The sequence below is a fragment of the Xyrauchen texanus genome, chromosome 8, assembly GCF_025860055.1.
Source record: "Xyrauchen texanus isolate HMW12.3.18 chromosome 8, RBS_HiC_50CHRs, whole genome shotgun sequence".
NCBI lineage: Eukaryota > Metazoa > Chordata > Actinopteri > Cypriniformes > Catostomidae > Xyrauchen > Xyrauchen texanus.
In genome coordinates this window covers 19,829,167-19,852,320 of record NC_068283.1, presented here as the reverse complement: position 1 = coordinate 19,852,320, position 23,154 = coordinate 19,829,167, and the positions used below count along the sequence as shown (strand labels likewise).

At 39.9% G+C, this 23,154-nt stretch overlaps 2 protein-coding genes across 3 annotated transcripts; both read left to right on the top strand.

Annotated features, from left to right (window-relative positions):
* The first annotated feature begins 2,286 nt into the window (after positions 1-2,286).
* On the top strand, positions 2,287-5,237 carry LOC127648094 (C-type lectin domain family 4 member E). 2 transcript variants are annotated; one of them, XM_052132701.1, is made up of 6 exons: positions 2,287-2,592; positions 3,073-3,174; positions 3,264-3,323; positions 3,419-3,481; positions 3,769-3,905; positions 4,274-5,237. In XM_052132701.1, the coding sequence occupies exons 2-6, from the start codon at positions 3,114-3,116 to the stop codon at positions 4,430-4,432; spliced, it is 480 nt and encodes a 159-aa protein (XP_051988661.1). In that variant the 5' UTR covers positions 2,287-2,592; positions 3,073-3,113; the 3' UTR covers positions 4,433-5,237. The 2 variants fall into 2 exon arrangements, with proteins under 2 accessions (XP_051988661.1, XP_051988662.1); XM_052132702.1 differs by lacking the exon at positions 3,419-3,481.
* A 637-nt stretch (positions 5,238-5,874) lies between these two features.
* LOC127648115 (CD209 antigen-like protein D) lies at positions 5,875-7,363 on the top strand. Its single transcript, XM_052132719.1, has 5 exons — positions 5,875-5,946; positions 6,039-6,095; positions 6,171-6,224; positions 6,990-7,126; positions 7,244-7,363. The coding sequence occupies exons 1-5, from the start codon at positions 5,880-5,882 to the stop codon at positions 7,361-7,363; spliced, it is 435 nt and encodes a 144-aa protein (XP_051988679.1). The 5' UTR covers positions 5,875-5,879.
* The last annotated feature ends 15,791 nt before the right edge of the window (positions 7,364-23,154 follow it).

Sequence of the window (23,154 nt, the reverse complement as noted above, 5' to 3'; positions counted from 1 at the left end):
CAATACCAGAGTGGTTTTAGGAAGGGGCGCAGTCCTATGGATTCTGTAATAAGTCTGGAAGCAGCAATAAGGAAGGCTCAAGTAAATAAAGAGGTAGTAGTTGGAGTGTTCTTCGATATAGAGAAGGCTTACGATATGTTGTGGAAAGAGGGTTTATTAATGAAACTTGATAAAATGGGAATTACAGGAAAGATGTATGATTGGATCAAGGATTTCTTATTGAATAGGACAATACAAGTTAGAATTGGGACAACATATTCTCAAACATACTCTATAGAAAATGGAACTCCCCAAGGTAGCGTATGTAGTCCAATACTTTTTAACATTAATGATATTTACACAAATTGACACAGAAATAGGGAGATCACTGTATGCAGATGATGGTGCAATATGGAAAAGGGGAAGAAATGAAATATTTGTAGTTAAAAGTCTGCAGGGGGCAGTAAATAAAGTAGAAAACTGGGCAAATGAGTGGGGTTTCCGGTTCTCAATTGCAAAAACACAGGTAATTTGTTTCACAAAAAGGAGAAAAAATATTAAAATAAGTATACAAATGTATGGTCAGGAATTAGAACAAGTTAAAATGTTAAGATTTTTAGGTAAGTGGATGGACTCTAAATTAACATTTGGTATTCACATTCAAAAGCTTGTAGACAAATGTAAAAAAGGAATAAATTTAATGAGGTTCTTGGCTGGGGTTGAGTGGGGAGCAAGTAGACAGTCTTTATGAAGAATATATAGCTCATTAATAAGACCGGCAATAGATTATGGTAGTTTGATATACTGTTCAGCATTAGAAACATGGCTCAAAAAGATCGAGGTAATTCAGACTCAAGCTTTAAGGATCAGCTGTGGAGCATTTAGAACATCTCCAGTACCATCAATCCAAGTAGAGATGGGAGAAATGCCACTAGAAGTTCGTAGGAGAAAGCTAAGAATGAGATACTGGATTAATATAAAAGGACATGATGAAAGACACCCAGTTAAAAAGGTACAGGGAAACTGTTGGGAGTATGAGTATGGGAGAATAAATAGTTTTGGTTGGGTAGCAAATAAGGAGGCACAGGAAATGGGTATAACCGAGATATAAGTTTATCCTTCTGTTATAATTTCATCTATACCCCCTTGGTTATATCCAATGCCAGAAATAGACTTATTCATACACAAGGAGATACACAAGAAAGAACATAATTTGCAATTAGAAGTAATCGTTCAACAATACATAAATCAAACATACAACAACATGACTCAGATATTCACAGATGGATCAAAAGATCCAAAAACAGGTAGAGCAGCTACTGCAGTATATATTCCTCAGTACAATATTAAAATATCAAAAAGAGTAACCGATCATATATTTGTTTTTACAACAGAACTGATAGCCATATCATTAGCCTTACAATGGATAGAAGAAAAGCAGCCTAATAGTAGTGTGATATGTACAGACTCACAATCAGCTTTGCAAAGTTTAGAAAGTGGAACATCTTTAGCAAGACAAGATATTTTAAATGAAATATAACAGAAATTATATAGCATAAAGCACGTAGGTGTAAGGGTGAGTTTTTTGTGGGTACCAGCACATGTCGGAGTAAAGGGGAATGAGGAAGTTGATAAACTGGCAAAGAAGTCATTGAAAGATCCTGAGATCAACATTAGAGTAAAGATGAGTAAAGTGGAAATTAAGGGGCTGATTGGGATTGAAATAAAAAAGAGGTGGCAGAGGATATGGGACAATAAAACAAGAGGAAGACATCTGTATAGTATACAAAGAAATGTGGGGGTGGAAAGAACAACTGTTAATAATAGGAAAAAGGATATGATAATGACAAGATTACGTATTGGACATACAACATTAAATCAAAGTTTACATAAAATAGGTAAACATGAAAGTGGTAATTGCGATAAATGTGGAGATCCAGAAACATTAAATCATATATTACTAGAATGTATAGCATACAATAGAGAAAGACTTGAATTAATCCAGTCACTAAAGGATAGGGGTGTAAGCAATTACTCACTTAAGGAAATATTAGGAGAAGGAACAGATTATATAATACATGAGAAAGTATTAAAATTTTTAAATGATACTGATCTGGTAAAAAAGATATAATTATTATTATTATTATACTTTTTTTTTTTAAAGCTCCATACTCCAATCCAGTAGGTGGCGGACAATGCACCTTTAAGTTGGTTTGCCAACCGCCATTTAAACAGAAGAAGAAGAATTAAACTATTATTTATATTGAAAAGCCAGTTCTCTCCTCCTCCTTTCCATTGACATTAGGGCTTTGTGATGGCCACTCATATATCTTGACATTGTTGTCCTTAAACCATCACACCAAACTACGTTCATATCTAGGAGATAGAATGTGTCTTCTTCCTGAGCGGTTTGATGGCTGCATGGTCCCATGGTGTTTATACTTGCATACTATTGTTTGTACAGATGAATGTGGTACCTTCAGGTGTTTGGAAATTGTACTTATGGATGAACCAGATATGTGGTCCACAATTATTTTTTCTGAGGCTGATTTCTTTTGATTTCCCCATGATGTCAAGCAAAGAGGCACCGAGTTTGATGGCAGAAATCCACAGGTACACCTCTAAATCTGTACACCTCCTATCAGAATCTAATTGCCTAATTGTCTAAAGGCTTGACATAATTTGCTTAAAGGTACAGTTTACTTAGTGTGTGCAAACCTCTGACCCACTGGAATTGTGATATAGTCAATTAAGTTAAACAATTTGTCTGTAAACAATTGTTGGAAAAATTTCTTGTGTCATGCATGAAGAAGATGTCTTAAACAACTTGCCAAAATTATAGTTTGCTAACATGAAATCTGTGGAGTGGTTAAAAAAAAATAGTTTTAATGACTTAAACCTAAGTGTATGTAAACTTTTATATATATATATATATAAAATACACACAGTGTATTCAATGTATAGAGTACTTTGGAAGTACAATGTTTTATTTACTTTTTAATGAGTTCTTGTTGCAAAGGGCATGGATAGGTTTATTCTAAAAAATAAATAAATACAAATGTCAGTAGCAACATTTTAATTCATATTTTGTAGATGGGAAGTCTGGCAGAAAGAAGAAAGATTGTCTTTGTGCAATGGTTCTCTCTGTTCTTCTCTTCCTGTCTTTATTGGCTAATGGTGTGCTGATATACTTGTGTGAGTATCCTGGTTTTACAAAAAAAAAAAAAATTCTAAGGTATTTAATGGTACAAATGCATATAATTATTATGTTTTTTGTTTTACAGATTTCACTGCAAACACAATGTTTTGGCAATGTGAACCAGTCACAAACTGCTCGAATTCAGGTAAATCATCTTTACATCCTATAATATTTTATATGGCAATTCACTTTATGTTAGCAATTTATGTTTTTTTCCTACTTACCTGCACCATCATTCAGGACATGAACAAGGTATTCCAAGCTGCTCATATGAGGACATAAAGTCATTAACTTACTGCCCAGGTAAAGGCATGTCATTTTATTCAACATGCACAAGAAAAAGACCTTATGTTGTAAAATGTCTCAAACAATAACTCACTCTATAAAAAATGTATTGTGCTTCTCTGCATGCTCTGCATTAATAGTGCATATAATAGTGCAGCTCAGCAGGGTGGCAGCTTTTTTTCCCACCTACAAATGTATTTTTAGCCAAACCACAGACCCGATTAAATGCCCACACATGTAAAATGAAACAATGCACCGTACATGTGTGCTTCCTCTTGATTAACAAAAAGAAAATCTGTCTGTAGGTTTGCAAGAGCAGTGGTTCAAAGGCAAAGGCAGTTTTTATGTTTTCTCCAGCCTTTCTAAGAACTGGAGCTCCAGCAAACAGTACTGTCAGGATCTGGGTGGAGATCTGGTCATTGTCAACAACACAGAGGAAAAGGTACAAATAATGTTGTTTATAGCCCCTGCTCTGCATCTTTTAATAGTCCATTACATCCAGGTGTGAAAACATAAGGTGAGAAACCCCTAACAGTAGCCACCACAAATAAAATTAGATTATTCGAGGAAAAGAGTATTCACAAATTAGAGAAAAGAGTTTCACAAATAGAAGTTAGCATGAACAATCCATATGTAAATAATGTTTGAGGCAGAGAATGAAAGAAAGTTATCTCTATGCATATATGCTATATTATCCTTGCAGTAGATTTTTTATTTTAATATCTATAAATAAATAACTTTTCACTTAACATTATGAATACTAAATACAGAAATTGTTTCAATTTTCACAATCATTTGTTTGTGATGTAGGAATTTCTTGCTCAGAGACAATGTCTTTCTGGTGAATCTAGTCTATACTGGTCTGACAAGAGGGAGGGGAACTGTGCTGTACTTAAAGGACATACACAAGAGGACATTTCTTGCTTGAGAGAAGAGAAAAGTATTTGTGAAATTCCATGCCTTCAATAGACTACTACTACTGAATTAAACACAGGATGTTGTAGTTATAGTATAAAGTAAAATTTCCTTTTTATTTTTGCTTAATTGCATTTGTGTTTTTGTTTCTTGTATTACACTTCTGATTTGGTTCATTTTGACAAACAAAAATGACAATGCATACTGTCTTTAACGATCTCTCTCTCCCGCACGATACTCTGCAGTCGACCTTTAAACCTCAGCGGCTTGATTAGCCCAATACGGGACCGGGTGTGTATGATCACGACCCGGCCCCGCCCTCCGCCCTGCCACACATACCTTAGCATCTTTCAACATGTCGATGTACATTAAGTATGTTCGCTTGCTGTCACTTTTAAACCTTTTTAAAAACGATTTATTGATGCCGTTAACGAAGATGGCAACAATAAATTATATAAATATCCATTGAATGAGAGTAGTTGCTTATTTGGTTGGTATTATACATCAAATATCCTATGCTGCTTTGGATAAAGCCAAAGATGCATTTTACAGATAGACACAGAAAGTAGAGACATCTAGCTTATCAACACTGTAACGTACAGTACTGCACGGAAATTATGCATACCAGCAAATATGCGTCTGTCTAAATGCTTTAAACACACTGAAGTTACATCTGATTTTCAGTCCTGCCATACAGTCTTTAGGTTACGTTTCTAAACCCTCAATGCAAGAAAGGATTGGCACACTTGGTCAGACTCCTAACATGAGGTTTGGTAATAAGATTAAATGAAAAATAATTCAGTGGCTGTATTTTATTGGATCATTTAAAGTGTCAGATTAATGACAAAGTGCCGTCTACCCTGATTTAGTATTAATAGATTTTTTTATATATATTTTAATTTTTATACCAATTTTTATACCAATGTGTAAAACTGTTGTGATTTACTGTATATGCACCACAATTAATAAATATGTAAAAAAAGATATAATGTGTATACAAATAAATCATACATTGTATTTAATATGTGTCATTTTTCAATTTCAATTTTTTATGTATTATGATGTGTTACAATGTAATAGTTATAATTATAGTATTTGGACAGTAAACCCTTCTTGAGTTTTTGTTCCGTTACACCAAAATGTCACAGTAGCTACCATTTTCTGGGAATTAACAGCATGTTTGTGAGCAGCATTTATGTTCAGTCACTGGAGGTGGGAGATGTTTGATGTTTTATTTTACATGTTTTATGTCCATTTTATATAAACTGAATAATTACAGTTTACCTTTATATGCTGCCATTTACATTTATTCTAATTGTAATTAACCATATAAGATACCTCACTCTTATATGGTTAATTACATCTCTCCGACTTCCTTCAACATCCTTTCAATTCTACCATTCTGTTTTACTGTACATAACTGTGGTCATAGAGTTTTCTCTACACTCTATGCTCTCCATGTTTTTTAAAAAAATATTTTTAATCTCTATTTGAAAGCTCAATGCAGATGCTATTCGCTGTTCTCCTCTTCCTGTCTTTATTGGCAAATGGGGGGTTGGCATACCTGTGTGAGTATCCTATACAGATACACAAACATATGTTATATTACATTTTAGAAGCAATACATTGATAATTAAATTTGTATTATGATGCTTCACAGATCACAACAAATATGCAAATTGGCCCTGTGAACCAATAAAAAACTGCTTGAATTCAGGTGAGTATTTACTCTCAAAGCTACACATTACCCTAAGTTTCACTAATTTCACTCTTTCCACATATTTTCATTTAGATGTTCATCCAAACATCTCCTTGAAAAACCACAGTCCACCAAACTATTGTTCAGGTAAAAACATGCCATATTATTTATAATTAGCATAAATAAGAAAAGTCAGTACTGCAGTGTGAGATTGTGCGCTCTATTTTCATGACTGTGCTCAAAGTCTTATCCAGTTTTCGTGAGAGTGCTCTTCTAAGCATACATTCCCAACAGCGCAACACACAAGTGGGCGGGGGTTGCTTGCGCTATATGTGGTGCAAATCTTTCCCTAAAAAATGGGTCATAGTGTTATAGACATCTGAGAACCTTGTCTTTTCTTGGCGCAAATTCTAAACTCAGTTACTAATTTGAAGTTTGATTCCACCAGTGGAGGATATCAAAGATATCAATCACTTTTAATACAAGCCATGATTTGTGTCAGTAGATCAATATGAATGCTTATACTTAAAATAATTTAATGCAGCCTAGGCCTACATTCAATTAGTCCTGAGGAGCACCACATTTTCCATAAGGAGCATGTCAATTTCATAGAAATATGCTTGACATTTAATAAAGACATTGTTAATCCGCTCAAGAACATAAGACCCAAATGGTCCATATTTCTATTCTTCGAATTCAGAAGAATTTGACCAGCAACATTAAGAAATGTTAAATCAGCCTTAAATACAGCAGAATAAATACAAATTTTGTGGATATTTCATTTTATTTTCACTTATCGATTGCTCTCAATTTTCAGCTTGACCACAATCTAAAACTGTTTTTATTTATTTTTACTTCAGTGTGTACATTTCCTTTTCATCTTCATTAACACTAAGCAAACTGTCTCTACAGATTTAACAGAGAAGTGGTTCAAAGCAAAGGGCAGATTCTATGTTTTTTCCACTGATACCAAGGACTGGAAAAGCAGCAGAGAGCGCTGTCAGGCTCTGGGTGGAGACCTGGTTATTATCAACAATGAAGAAGAGCAGGTACAGATAGATAGGAATGTGACAGTGTAGGAGAAAAAGAGAGACAGTCATTTGAGCCAAGACAATGACAAAAGCACTTGACACGTATATATAATCTGTTTGTGCTTTTTATTTTAGGATTTTCTCTCTGAAAAAGTCGATGGTTATGACTTTAACTGGATTGGATTGACTGACATCCAGAATGAAGGGGTTTGGCTTTGGGTGGACAATGCCCCTTTAACCAGTTACATTCCGTAAGCCTCTCAGTCTTTTTCTGTTGTATTCATATAATTTCTGATATACTTAGAATTACTTCTGTATTAATTAGTGGCCACTACAGTGAGATTGCGAGCAAAAAATCATAAAGCTAAGTAAGCTTCTGGTTAGCTAACAGTTTTTAGTCAATTTTGAACTCTCAATGTCAATACGTTTTCTTTACTTAGATGGGAGTCTTCCCCAGATGACTGGAATGTAGAAAATCCTCTGGGTGAAGACTGTGTTATCTTAAAACATTATTACAAAGTTATTATTTAATATAATATAGTTGTATTATAATCACATTATAATATGCATTATATTATAATGGCCAAGCATGGCCATAGATGGGGAAAGGCCATGACATCTGCGTGACATTGCAGATGTAAACTAGACATGTATATTTGTAGTGACACTGCCAACCGAACAACCTTACTGGCCCTGAAAATTCTTGTGATTAAATTTCATTGGTTCTCTTATCAATGCCAAGAGGGAGGGTATACGGTAGTTGTTTGCTTTGCATCAATGCTGTAAAAACAGTGGCACATGATAATGAACCAAATCATCTCTCGCTGAGAAGCACCAATTGAATTTAAATCTGATCAGGGGAACCATTCCACTGTGTAGACAATGAAAGATGTGTGTATGTAAAATGCTAAACATCAGGCAAAAATGTCATAACCCTGACAGACCACATAGATCATAGATGAAAAAACGTGTGAATAGCACCCTTAAAAAATGCTAAGCAGAAAACACATCACCAAAGATGTGAACTGATTCTTTGACCACAGAGCTGAGTTGAGAACAATAAAAAAAATCAAACAAAACTCAGAGTTCCCCAGCAGAACTGGGTCCTATATTGCTCACAACAGCAGACTGTACAGACTCAATACAAAAACAGCTCAAGGTGCTACCCACGTGAAACTGCTCTAAAATATCAGCAGTAATTCAGATCTCACCAAAGATGCTCAGTCTAATTTGATCTCTGAAATAAAATTTCCATTAGACATTGTAATGGTACATGTTTTTCAAACAAAATGCTTATTCCTCCTGATGACACAAACCATACAGTATGAGACTAAAAGCTGTCTGTAACAGTTTGGCTTTGACTATTAGAGGAAAATAAAGAAAGTACCACATGTCTAAATGCAAAAGAATTAAAGGTTCAACATTAACTGTTTTCTCTCTCTGTGGTTGTTCATATTTCAGGTTGCAATCTCAGATGCCAAAAGGTTTCTGATCCCCCTGCTTCAAGCAAGGACAACAATTTGGCCATGCTGGAGATGGGTGCGAAAGCAAATCTAACGGGCCATTCGCACCTCACAGCTCTACAAAAACAAAAATAGCTGTATGGCCTCCCGGTTTAGCTCCGGAACCAAAATTGTGCAACACCAATTGCTCTAGATCAGGTTCCACCCATCTCCTAAACATACAGAGCTCACACTACACATCATGGAACAAAATAATGGCCTAGATTCTGAAAATACTAATCCACTGGAGATCTGGCCCGCCTCTCACATACACACAGCCTCTCACACATAGGACATTACAAACCTGTTTCCATAAAACAGTCACTATTTACAACTTTCCTTTGAAATACTGTAATATACATGGGACATGTGCATGGCTACAGTCGCACATCGATGATTTAATTACTAACTGCAAGCAAACTTGCCACCAAAATTTCAACATTTCCACCTACATATAAATCAAACCAATTGATTGTTGTTGGCATGGTTGTAAACCAGAGGGCCCCTGGTTTTCAACACATCGCTAATAACAATGTAAAAATAAAAGAAGTTGACGGTATGAAATGCATCGTTCTATCGATCCACAACACATTTTGAAAATAGGCACATTTCATCGATTGTGACCAAATCACACACATTAGATAATTTTGAATTAACATTGTTATTATTATATATGCCTGTAACTGTGATTCTACTATCATATAATTGTTATTATAACTATATGTTTAATGATGCTGGTGAAGATACTATTTATACTGAATTTTGTGGTATGTTTCCTTTAATTTATTATACATTGTAATAATGTATATTGATGATATATGTTCTAATTGGCTTGAACTCTGTGCCACCTTTCCTTTAATTAATTCAGATCAAATAGATCTAAATTCCACTACCACAAATCACAACGGTAGTAAAAAAATCAGAATAATTAGACCTTTGCATTTTCAAAGACACACTTGAGACCTGGATTACCACTCGCACTTGTGCATTAAGTTCTTCAGAGTTTCATCTTTACATGGTCATTTAAGAAGCTGTTCAGGTATATATGCATTACCAGTGAGGACTCCTTCACCTAATTGAGGTCTGCCAAGAAGACCACCACTGGAGGTGGCAGAGAATTCTTCTAAGAGTCAGATCATCAGTAAAGGGAAGGTGCAACCAGAAGCAGATGTTTCTCCATGATGGGATGACATGTCCACTGAACAAGCCACAAAAGCCTTGATGGACTCTATGAACTGAACACATGTGCTAACCTCAACCAGACACAGTGTTGCGACTTCAGATGCCTCAAAACATCCATTCGGACATCAATCGACATGGCGCTGGCTCTCAGCCCTTCGCAACTGCACACACTTCAGCGACTGAGATAAAAATAGAAACTAAGACATAATGACCCCACAGGGACTCTTCTGGAATTGTCCCCGGGGGTCAAGTGGAGGAAACTGTAAGGCTGGCATCAAGATGTCGTAAAAGTCAAAGAACTCTGCGAGAACCAAGTCATAAAAACTCTCACACAGAAGAACATTTTCAGTTTCAGAGTCAACACATCCTACTGAGCAAGGACAATAAAACACAAATCTCACATCTGACCTGTATCTCACCTCAGGCCAATTTAGGCCTATTCTCCTAAAACTCACAAACATCTGCCCCCCTCTACTCCTCCTTCCCCTTCAGCTCAGAATCACTTCTAACTCACCTAAGATCCATATGCATAAAAATATCATGACTGATGTATACAAATAATGTGACAAGGCATATCATTTAAAATGTCTCAGTGTAACTGGTATATGGTCTCTTTCTGTTGTTAACAAAGTTATAAGGTCTTTGCCAAATGCTGTATAATTCTGGAGGTCTGTCCTCATTCTGTATGCCTGTATGTTAGTGAGGTATGTCCCCAAGACTTCCAAACCTAACCACTCCCAAAATTCCCTTTGATCATGGTTTGGGTATTTAAGGAGATGTGACACATTGTTCATGGTTCTCTGTAGTCAGACGATCTCACACAGTTTACTGTGTGTAGTTTATATCAGGTAATGGCAATTTGAATTTCTTCAAAATGTCTAAATTTGACTTATCACTGTCTAATTAGAATTGATTAATTTATTATGTTACCTGGTCAATAAATTGTTACATTTGAGTTTATTCTGATTTACTCTGAAACTATTGTCTTTAGTAGATTACGTTAAGTCCTTGTTTTCGCAAATCTTCGACCAGGTTAGCAGCGGACTAAAGCCGGTTGAGTGGAGCATGGGGCACACCGACTGCGACTTTAGAGCTCCCACTAACTAATAGGCATTATTTCTAGTGTACTTAGTGTGTACAGGCTCGATAGGGAATTTCCATTTAGTGTTGACCAAGCCTAAATAGGGTGAAGTCTAAACCTCTGGTTATTGTAATATTTTCTATCTAAGTGTACATAGGAAACTATGGCATGATCATATAAAACTACTTTAACTTGTGTATGTTGGTCTATCTTTGTATATGTAGTGGTCATGACCTCTGGGTAGAAATGTTACTCTAATTAAGTGTTTACTATATAAGGGGACTAAACAAAATACTTGTAGATAAAAGGGCAAGCAGGAGCAGCCATCTAATTAGTATTTAGTCAATTACTGTTTTAATGACCAAAACTGGCATATTTGTGACCGTGAGATCCGCGTTCACGACCGGCGCGAGACTCTCTAAGCGACAGGAATCCGAATGAACGAGCACAATATAAAATAGAGTTAAATACGATGATTCAATGTCAAATAAAATGTAATAATAATACCTAAGATTAGAACATTAATATATCCTTAGAAACTTTTATAATTGGAGTCAGATAAAATAAACGAGGATCTTAAAATGAATAATATAGTTATGTTATTGGAATTAAATATCTTAAACGGAACGCGCACGATAAGACCGAACACGCGGGAGACCTTCATCCACGCTGTTGGAAGCCGCCATTGGACCAATAGGTGGACCCCCTTACACCCTTCTTCTGCTTTGCCATTTTTAATGGAATTACTTGAGGTTTTTGGCTCTTTTTTTTGTTATTCTGTGTGTATTCATGCACTCGAGTGCAGAGGCGTTTCCAGCATCCGGGCTTATCCCAGACCATTTTATGCAAATACAGGGATCACTCTAAGAGTTTTTTTTTTTTTACAGTAACACTTTACTTTCAGTCAAAGTACATCTTAATTGTGTGAGACTTTAGTAGAACATAATATGAACTGTTGTGTATTGGTATATTACTGTAACACAGTTAAAGGATGGGCAAGGAGGAGGCGAGAACCGGCTTGTCAACATAAATGATAATTTATTTAAACTCAAACCAAAAGCACACAAACATAAACACACATGACGGACATGCCCGTAATTCTCTCTCTCTCGAACCATCGTCACCGGCCGCCTTTATCCTTCGCGTGCCTCATCAGGCTGATTGGGGACCGGGCGCACGATATTCCGACCCGGCCCCGCCCCCCCTCCACTCCACAATTACATTTTAAGTCAACAAAACAACTGTCCTAGAGAGTTCAGTCAATCTCTTTTCACCTACTCCTGTCGCTCTCCCTTCTCATCAAGTGTTTCTGTCTTTTTCTCTCTCCTTCCACCAGAAAGTACCAGAGAGACAACAGGTGTTTAATGTTAACATTAGTTTAACATTATGTACACATACACACACTTTCTCTCTCAACACACACACACATTCAACATACACTATTCACCTCTTGTTGTCTATCTGGTGTCCTTCTCATTACTTGTAATATTTCACTCTCTCATCACTTGCTGCTGTTTCTCTCTCTCTCTAGTACTATCCTCGACTAACTCATCCTCTCTCCTCCCTGAATCATCTGTGATGCAAAAGAACAGATACAGCACATAACTTATTGCAAATCAGCTTCAAACAACTAATTCGTCAAGTGCTACATATTTCAAATTGTAGACCAATACCATTGAAGAAAATGTATTGGGAAGAGCAGATCAGTGGGATTGCTCTAAGATCTATCATGATTCTTGAATTGTCATGTACATTACCATAAAGTCATCACAAAAGAGTTATATTATAGTGAGTAAAGTGAAGTAAAAAAATATTTTATATAAATAATTTATATTTTTTTTACATAGTCAAAATGATGGATAAGATCCTAAGTTAAAGCAATACATGAATGACTTTAGTCTACGTTCATTGACACACCATGGCATCGAACTGTATATAATTCTCAATGTTCATCTGTCAAAATCCTTTCATTAGGAGCATTGGGATAAACAATGTTTCACTTTTAACTTTCTCTAAAGTAAAGTGACTGATTAATTGTTACCAGTTCCCATGCCTGATTCTGGCACAGCTGCTGCTCCTCAGTCTGTTGCTCATCTTTGCTACACTCCACAAAACCATTTAATCAAAGCGAGGTGTATATTTACTACAAACTAATATCACAAAACAAGTCACACATACATTTCATGTTAATGCTTATTGGTTATCCTTAGAGAAAACAACACCTGATAAACAAGGAAAATATTCAGTGCAGTGGGATAAAACTAGTGTTTCTGGGTACCTACAGCATGAGCAATAGCAAAGTTATGTAGCCTACATTTTTCTAGAAATGGGCACGCTTATCTTGAAATGTGTAGCCGTTGTTTATCTTCAAATGCGATGATAAGCATGCTGGTCCAAGTGCTAATGTAGCCTATGGTAATAACTAGCCCACTGTGGGTGAAAGCCAGCCAGATGATGACCTTCAGACTTTAAGAAAACCTCATTTGCTTAATTTTTGCTGTCTTTCCTGCTAACTGCTGTTAACTCGCCACTAAGTAACGTTATTTGATGTCAATGACTGTGCTAGCTCCCCCCCTACCTGCTGCATATTCAACAGAGAGGAAGAAACGGAGTAGCCCATAGGCTACCGACAGCAAAGGAACTTATTCTATAGGCTAGATTATTTTTAAGACCTATCTCTATTTTTACAGGCTGTGTGCAGAAATAAGGCAACTTGTGATTTCGGGGGTTTACATAACAACAACAACTTACATTTATATAGCGCTTTTCTCAAACTCAAAGCACTTTACATAGTATAGGGGGAATCTCCCCAACCACCACCAGTGTGCAGCATCCACCTGGATGATGCAACAGCAGCCATAGTGCACCAGAACGCCCACCACACACCAGCTATTGGTGGAGAGGAGATGGTAGAGTGATGTAGCCAATTCAGGGATAGATAGGGGCCAATGGGGGAATTTGGCTAGGACACCGGAGTTAAACCCCTACTCTTTACAAGAAAGTGCCCTAGGGATTTTTAATGACCACAGAGAGTCAAGACCTCGGTTTAACGTCCCATCCAAAAGACAGTGCTTTTTTACAGTATAGTGTCCCCGTCACTATACTGGGGCATTAGGACCCACACAGACCATAGGGTGAGCACCCCCTGCTGGCCTCCCTAATACCACTTCCAGCAGCAACCTTGGTTTTCTCCAGGAGGTCTCCCATCCAGGTACTGGCCAGGCTCAACCCTGCTTAGCTTTAGTGGGCAACCAGGCAATAGCCGCAGGGTGATATGGCAGCCGACATAGGCTATTTGTAAGGAACCCCGCTCCTCTAGTTCTCCCCGCTTCATCGAGCTCACAGGCTCGCTCCCCGAGCTCACAGGCTCACTCCCAATCACCCCCCTCTGGCTCTCATGCACGCTCCCAATCACCAGAGTATTAGTTTCACCTGTACTCGTCCCCATCACCTGGTTATTCGTTTCACCTGCACCGCTCGTTTTCTCCCCTATATATATCACAACCCTTTCGTTTCACTCTTGTTGGTTATTGTTTAGTTTACCCCTTCGCTTTGCCAGCTCTAGTGTTCCCCTAGCTCCCCTGTCTATTCTACTTACCTGTTATACTGATTCTGATTTCCCCGGCTTCGACCTTACGCTTTCCTCGACCACTCTTCTGTAGATTCGCCCCTTTGCCATATCCTGATTCCCCGGCTTCGACCTATCGCTCCCCATTACTACTCTTCTCTGGATTTGCCCTTTTGTACTTGTGCCTGCTCTTTAATAAAAGCAGTTTTCTTTTACATTGTGACTATCTCTTCTTGTGCGGGTTACACTATTGTCCGGTTTCATATTTGTCAGTCAACTTTTCAAAATACATTCGGGGCTACACTCAAAACATTCGGGGCTGAAGCCCCGGCAAAATCAACTGATGCCGCGTCTGCTCGAGTGAAGGGCTGGATGCTCAGTTTCTGAGGTCATTACCTTTTAGAATCACAAAGGATCACTTTACTTATTTAGGGTTAGTCATTCCTAAAAATAAATTCATTCAAACACATTTTCAGTCGAAATTTCACAGAAGCCATAAATAAGTTAAAAATATCTATCAATAAATGGAGGGTTCCTCCGTTATCTTTAATTCGTCAGGTCAATGCTATTAAAATGGTATCTCTGCCTCGCTTTGTTTATCTTTTTCAGAACATGCCTATATATTTGCCACATTCTTTTTTTAAACATTTAGATTCTGGGGCTATAAAGTGCATAGAATTTCTAAGGTTCATTTGCAGAAGCCAATAGTGTTGGGTGGTCAAGTGCTACCTGTTTTCCGTCATTATTATTGGGCTGCTAATGCCAGGGCTATGATGTTCTGGTGGATTAGCGATCAAGCTGCCGATAACTTGACAGACACGCATCCCAAGTGGCTGTATTTTGAGGCTCGGTCAATTGTTGGTAGCTCCCTGGCTGCTATTCTTTTTTCCAACCCTGTATCTTTTAAGGAAGTCACAATGTAAAAGTGATGTTGTGATCAATTCTATTATAATTTTGAAACAATTGAATACTGCGTTGAATATTAAGCATCCTTCAGTGCTCCTGCCTATTTTTGATGATCATAATTTTTTGCCTGGTCAGTCGGATAAGGTATTTTCAATGTGGAGAGGCAAAGGACTGACCACGGTTAAGGACTTTTATATAGATGGAAAATTCACCACTTTGGAACACTTCTATAAAACCTTTGATCTTTCCCGATCACAATTTTTCCGATATCTACAGGTGCGTCACTACATAAAACATTATTTTACTGAGTTTCAGGATTTGTCTCAGGATCATTATATGTATGATCTTTTGGGTCAACCTCCTATGGTTAAACATTTGGTGACACGGTTTGTTTCTTTGTTTGTTTCTCATTTTGCAGTGTTTACAGATCACCTCAAAGTAGCTTGGGATAATGATACTTGAATTAATATCTCAAATGAGATTTGGAGGAAGGACTGAAGCAAATTCATACCTGCTCTATTAATGCAAGATTACAACTTATACAGTTTAAAGTGTTGCATAGGTTACACTATACCAAAAATAAACTCAATTAAATTTAACCATTCAGTTTCCCCGTTATGTGATAGATGCAAGAGCTCAGATGGGACGCGTGCTCATACCTTTTGGTTTTGCCCTGTTTTTTCTGAGTTTTGGAAGAATATTTTTCAGTGATATTCACATTTGTTTGGAGAAGATATCAGTCCAGATCTTGAATTAGCTTTGCTTGGATGTTCTGTCCCTATATTTGCATTGACACATTCTCAGCAAATGTCTCTTATGTTTGGTATGGTGGTGGCTAAAAGTGTGATCTTGATGGCGTGGAAGTCCACTTTACCACCCAGTTTTCATAAATGGCTGGCTGAAATGGTTGCTGCCCTCAAGCTCAAAAGGATTCATTTTTCTAAGGTCGATGCTTCCAAAGAATCTGTAATAAATGTATAAGTAATAAAGTATGGCTTTATTTAAGGTATATATTTTTCACTGTATCTGGTGCATTTTTATTATCATTTTTTTCCCTTTGTGTTTATTTTATGTATAACATACGTTTTGTATACATTTTGTGAGACTTTGATCTGTTTTGTGTTTGTATAAAACTGTTATAAATAAATCATAAAAAAAGATAACAAAACAACCAATGACAAGAACTGATAACAAGATAACCAATGAATAGACAGCAGGGGATAACAAGACTAATAAACCAAAGAACAATCATAACCGGACACATGAAACATGAGGGTCACTTAAGAAGAGAAGGAAATCACATTGTAAAAACACCCATGCTCAGCTCAAGTTCATCTCATTGTAAGCACCATACAAAGAATAGATTAGTTACTGACTTGAGTTGGTGGGCATGGCCCGCAAATACTGCTGTCAGTGGAGTGGTTCGGTATTTGATGACGTCTGAAAGAAAACTTGCTGTCATTGTCATTTTGTATTAATATGAAGCGAAATAAGGCAGAAAATAAGATCTCTCTCAGCTGCACATTCATCTCGTGAACTGAGGAGAAAGACAAGCTATGAAAGACAGATGGTGAAGTCTGTCTGCCACAGACATCTCACTGTTGCTTTCTTCACGTTTGTTATTAGTGTGCATCATTGAATATAAACCACACACACCTTCCTTCGTCCATCTGCTCAATTGCATTGTGATCTACAACACCTGCCTCCTACCTGCTTCATCGTATGACTTACAATCATTCGTACCTTGTTTTATGCACGTCTGTTGTAACTGCACACATTCATTTTGTTTGTCATTTAGCATAGGCCTACGCTCTTACATGTACATTTCTTTCCACACAACGCATACTCATTCTTCATAAATATTTAAACATATTTTAATTTTATTGACCTACTTTGTTGCCACCTTGTAATCCAATATTTTTTAAATAGATAAATCTGTTTTCATTTCACTGCCTCTTAAGTCATAATATCTTGATTTCCCAGTTGGGCATTTCATGTGGTAATTACACCCTCTGAGGTGATTGGCGCCAGAATAGAAACTCTACACACACATTCAATGTCATGTTTAGATGTGTTTTTGTTCATGTTTTGATTTCATGTCTTTTATTTTGAGAAGTTTAGTTCCTGATTTCCAAGTCATGTGATGTCCTGTTCCCTTTACAAAAAGCTTCACTACGATGCTGCGCTGCTAAGCGCTACGGGGAACAACTCTAGCTGTGAACCGAGCTGAATAGTGTGTGCAACACGTCAATGAACATTGACCGGAATTTATAGCCTCGGCTGATGTAATCATTAGATGCACCTGCGCTAGGCTATAAATGGATACGTCACCAGGTGTCAGGTCAGAAACTCTTTTTCAGAGCGATTCTGTTTCTGTGTGTTTCACAAACCCTGTCAAAACTTTCTTTCCTCTGTTTGGAGTTAGAATCAGTTAGGCAGTGTGCAGTGAACATTGTTCTCTTTTCTCTTCTGTTTAGAAAATATTATATATATATTTCTAAAAAAGAAAGAAAAAAAAAAGAGAGAATGACTGAAAGCCGCAAACGGTGCGTGTTCCCCTCTTCTCGCTCTATAGCTGAAGACGACACATATCAGTTATTGCTCTGTTTGTTTGGGGGTAAGAGCACGCTGCTCTCGCGTTGCAGCAGGGTGGGTGCGAGCACTGCGATTTGCTTTAACCGGCAGAGTGCGTCGTGCTTCGCCTCACTTGCTTCCGGAGTCAGCACTCACGAAAAAAAGATGGTTACGTGGGGCTCTTGCATGGATTTGGCTGAGGAGCAAGAGGCGGGTTGATCCCTTTCTCTCACTCTCTCCCCAAACCCAGCTGGTCCTTCACATGATCTCGGCGTGTTCCGGCGCTTCTTCGGATCATGAGGTGGATCGCGATTCTCTTCCGCCTCCGAGCTTTCCGTCCGCTGATAAAAAATCTCACGGAGGAATTGCTCGATGTTGTTACTCGTGCGGTTGCCAGATTGGACTGGCCTCGCTGAAAAGAGACCCCCAAACACTCCAAATTAGGGGATAGATTTTATCTTCCAGTCTAAGAAAGGAACGCCTCATGGGTCCCTTCCCTTTCTTTGATAACCTCCATGAAGAGCTTTTTCGCTCATGGAGAACCCCTAAAAAAAAAAAAAAAAAATATATATATATATATATATATATATTTTTACTTCCATGTTCACATACCCTCAACGTCATTATATTAGACTATAGGTGGGTGGTGAGGCACGGGGTATTCAGTGATGCCGCCCGGTCGAAGAGATGCTTAGGGCTATCTCTGCCCGGGCTCGGCATCGTCACTTAAAGCCCTCTCTCCCTCAAAGCCTTGTAGGACAACCTCCACTTTAGTGGGAAGGGCTTATCAAGCAGCAGGTCAGGCTGGTGCTGCTCTGCACACTATGCTGTTTTACAGGCGTACCAGGCTGACCTCCTGGACGACCTGAGTGTGGTTCTGCGCTGGCGAGCAAGCCTCAGACCCGCCTCAGTCCTGACTGAAGGGAGGCTCAAAAGCAAAGCCTGGCGAGTCGTGCTCCTCCTCCCAGGGATTGGGGACAGTCTCGCCGCCCTCGCCAACCACGAAGCAAGACCTCAGGACTATAAATTCTAGTAGAGAAAACCCTGGCCGGTCTTAGCGCCTAGATTAGGGGTAGCTCCCCTCGGAGCCGGGCGTGCTTCACTTCACCCCTCGGTACCCCCTCGAAGCTCCTCCATTCCGCCACCTCTTGGTGTTTCGGGTTGCAGAGGCGTCTGTCAAAATTTGGTGTTTTCAGCTGTTCCTGCATTTTATTCAGGGCCTTGAAACACCCGACTAATCCCTCAACAGGAAGTGTTAAAATATAATACCCATCTCAGAGATCCTGGCAGCGTGGAAACTTCTGCGGGTATATTCTTTTCTGTGGGTCTTATAAGAGCGTCAGGATTTAATTAACTCGCCGGCTTTTCCGTGTTTCAACGGCGTATTCTCACTACCGTGAACGGATTTCTTTTTATGTAAAAACAAAAAACTCAATCTCCTGGTTAAAGGGGCCATGGTATGTGTTCCCTTCCAGAGAGAGAGTTGGGTTATTACACTAAATACTTCCCGTTTCCCATGGAGGGTGAGGGGTGGCATCCGGCTTAGATCTTAAAGCTTGAACTACCGTGGGTGTTCAAGTCCAAGATGATGCCTGTCAAGGCGGTCGTGTCTCAAGCCCTACAACTTCGTTTGGCTGGTCACCATCGATCTTATGGCGCACTTCTATACTTCATTTAGAAGTTCTGCCACAACATGGAAAGTTCCTGAGGTTCACTTCGGGGCGAAGTCTTCCAGGGTCAGGTTCTTTCACTCAGCCTAGCCCTATTTACCGCACATTCACAATGCATGATGTAGCGTTGGCTCCTTGCGACTCGGGGCATCTGCATTCTGAATTATGTAGGCGACTGGCTGATCCTAGCGCAGTTCCAGGAACTGGCAGTTCAGCACAGGGACATCGTCTTAGCTCATCTGTTTCTCTGGGGTTGAGGCTCAGCGCCAAGAAAAGCGTCCTCTCTCCCACTCAGAACACTGTCTATCGGGGCATCGTATGGAGCTCAATCACAATGCGGGCACAACTGTCTCCGCTAGGATTGAGTCCATTCAGATCACCCTGAGCAAAGTCAGGCTAGGTCAAGTTTGCACTGTTATCGGTATCAACGATTTCCAGGTCTCAGGGCGACTAGCGTCCACGGTGATCCCTCTGGACCTTCTGCTCATGAGACCGTTTTTGTTGTGGCCAAAAGCCAGGGGATTTCTTCCAAGGGCCAAAACCCCTAGGCTAAAAAGGTTCTAGCGCCTCAGGCTCGTTCCCTTTCTATGTGGTTCAGACCCGGTTTTCTGCCTTGGGTCCCACTCTAGGTGCGTCTTGTTGTCGCAGACTGCTAACGACAGGCGCCTCCCTGACAGGCGGGGTAGCGGCCTTAAGTGGTCAGTCCAGCTTAAGGGGATAGGAGGGTCGTCAGCTCGGTTTGATCACTGTCTCGGGTTGATGGCTGTATTTCTGGCCCTGAAATACCTCCTCCTGAGGCTGCCATGTCTTAGTGCTTGGTGGACAATACAGCGGTAGCCTCTTACATAAATCATCAAGGAGACCCACGTTCTCGTCAGCTGTATTTCTGACACGTCGGATTCTCCTTAGAGCCCAGGGTAAGCTCCTGTCACGCAGGTCAGTTATATCCCTGGATGCCCGTATATGGGAGCAGATTTACGGTCCAGACAGAAAATACCAATGGGGGAGTTAAGAACTCCACCCTATGGTAGTAGTTGCCCAGAGTTCGCCAGCAAGGGTTTTTGCCTCTTACTGATAGCACCCAGCTGGCGAACAGGGCTTGGTTCTCGAGCTAATCTCTTCCCTCGACGGCTCGCCTTGGGCGATTCCGAAGAGGAAGGATCTTCTAGCTCAGGCACAGGGCAATATTTCATCCCTGCCCCGAATTGTGGAATCTTTCATGTTTGGCCCCTAAGGGTACCAACTGAGGGACACAGGGCTTTCTCCTGAGGTTATCGAGACCTTTTTTAAATGCCGGGCTTTTTCCACTTGGAACAAGTTTGGGTGAGATCTTAGGGCAGAAGAGGACCTCTTAGCCTCTATGAATAAGCGCAATGTCTCCTCTACTTCTCCCTGAAATCACCCAGCCCCTTGGGTCTGGGCGTTAAGACACATACAATGACCCAGAATGCGTCTGTATGCATTTCTTTCCCGGTTTCTCTGCTCCGGGAGTCTTGGCAATGTTCACCAGCAAGGGTTTTGCCTCCTATTAATGGGCTGCACTGGCCGAACAGGATATGTTTCTCGGAGCTAATTCCTCTCCTCGGCGGCTCGCCTTAGGCGATTCCGAACAGGGAGGACCTTCTCATCCTTGGCCCGAGTGTGAAACCTTTCATGTCTGGCCCCTAAGGGTACCAAATGAGGTTCACAGGGTTTTCTCTTGAGATTATCGAGACCATTTCAAGTGCTAGGGCTCCCTCCACTTGGAACTGATCTGGGTAGATTTTACAGGGCAGAAGAGGACCTCTTCGCCTCTGTTGATAAGCGCTAATGTCTCCTCTACTTCACCCTGAGTCAGCCCAGTCGCCCAGTCCCCCCTCGGGAGGGGCTGATCAGTAATGCATACATAGCACAAATCGCCTGCATGCGTTTCCTTCTACTAAAGTTCTTATTACAGAACCAGCTTACTGCCAGTTTGCTTCAGTTCTGGATTTTCTGTAGAAAGAACTGTCAGCGGGCACTTGCCTCGCCACTGCCAGGTTCTATGTGGCCACTGCGGTTTGCCGCGGCTTGGTGGGCGGGGTGCCCTCAAAGAGGCATCCTCATTTTTGCCGGGCCTATGAGGTAGCGGTCAAGCTTCAGCCAGTAGGTTTTAGGGTTCACTCTACCAGAGGGCTCTCCTCCTCTAAAACCTTGGCTAGAGGTCTCCCTCTGCAGCAAGTTTGTAATCGCGACAGGTTGTCCTTTCGCACACATTCATTATATTTTTATAGTTTGGATGTTTTGCCACTCCGGGCTCTTATGCCCTTGAGTCGACATCTCAAGCTCATGTCTGGACAAGTTTGTGATGCGGCAGGCTGGTCCTCTCCGCTCACATTCATCAGTTTTTATGACAAGTTTGTGTTGCGATAGGGTTCTCTTCGCACACATTCATCGAACTTTATGGGCTAGATGCTTTGCTACTCCGGACTCTTATGTCCTTGAGTCAACATCTCAGCCCATGCCTAAACAAGTTTGTGATGCGGCAAGTTGTCCTCTCCGCACACATTCATCAAAATTTAATGGTTTAGATGTTTATGCTACTCCGGGCTCTTATGCCCTTGAGTCGACATCTCAAGCTCATGTCTGAGACCTCTCACGTTTTTGTGAGTACACTGCACAACCGTAGGGGTCCAGACAGCCCCAAGTGCGGCGGCGTGGGTATTGCGTTCTCCATAGCGCTTAGCAGCGCAGCATCGTAGTGAAGCTTTTTGTAAAGGGAATGTCTCGGGTTACATGTGTAACCCTTGTTCCCCTGAAAAAGCGGAGCGAGATGCTGCGCTGCTTTGCCACACTAGGATGTCCCAGGACTGCTCTTCAAAAGAAGTATCTGGCGACACCTAGTGGCGTATCCATTTATAGCCTGGCGCGAGGTGCATCTAATGATTACATCAGCTGAGGCTATAAATTCCGGTCAATGTTCATTGACGTGTTGCACACACTATTCAGCTCGGTTCACAGCTAGAGTTGTTCCCCGTAGCGCTTAGCAGCGCAGCATCTCGTTCCGCTTTTTTCAGGGAACAAGGGTTACACATGTAACCCGAGACGTTTTCCCTCCATGTTCATGTGTCTTGTTTTCATTGGTTTATTGGTTCAATAGGTTGTTATCAGTTCTAGTTTGTCATTGGTTTAGTTGAATTGTCTTGTTATCTTGTTTAGTGTTCTTTTTTATCATTGGTTTATGTTCCCCCATGTCATGTATTTAAGCCCTCATGTTTACCATTGTCCTTTGTCTAGCGTTGATATTAGTTTGTGTAGCACTTTTCAAGTTCATGTCAAGTTTAAGCCTTGCCTACCAAGTTCATGTATAAGTTTCAAGTTTATGTTATGTTTTATTCATGTTCATAGTTAGGGTTTTTGGTTTGGTTTTTGCACTTGGGTTCTTTATTTAATCGTCATTGCCATTGCCAGCTATAATACGTTACAGAATACTAGACTACAAACAATGAACCCAGCAGTTCAGCTCCTCAGCCTACAGCAGGGGTATCGTCCCCTGGAGGAATATGTGGAGGATTTCTGCGATCTGGCCAGCAAGGTGGGCTTTA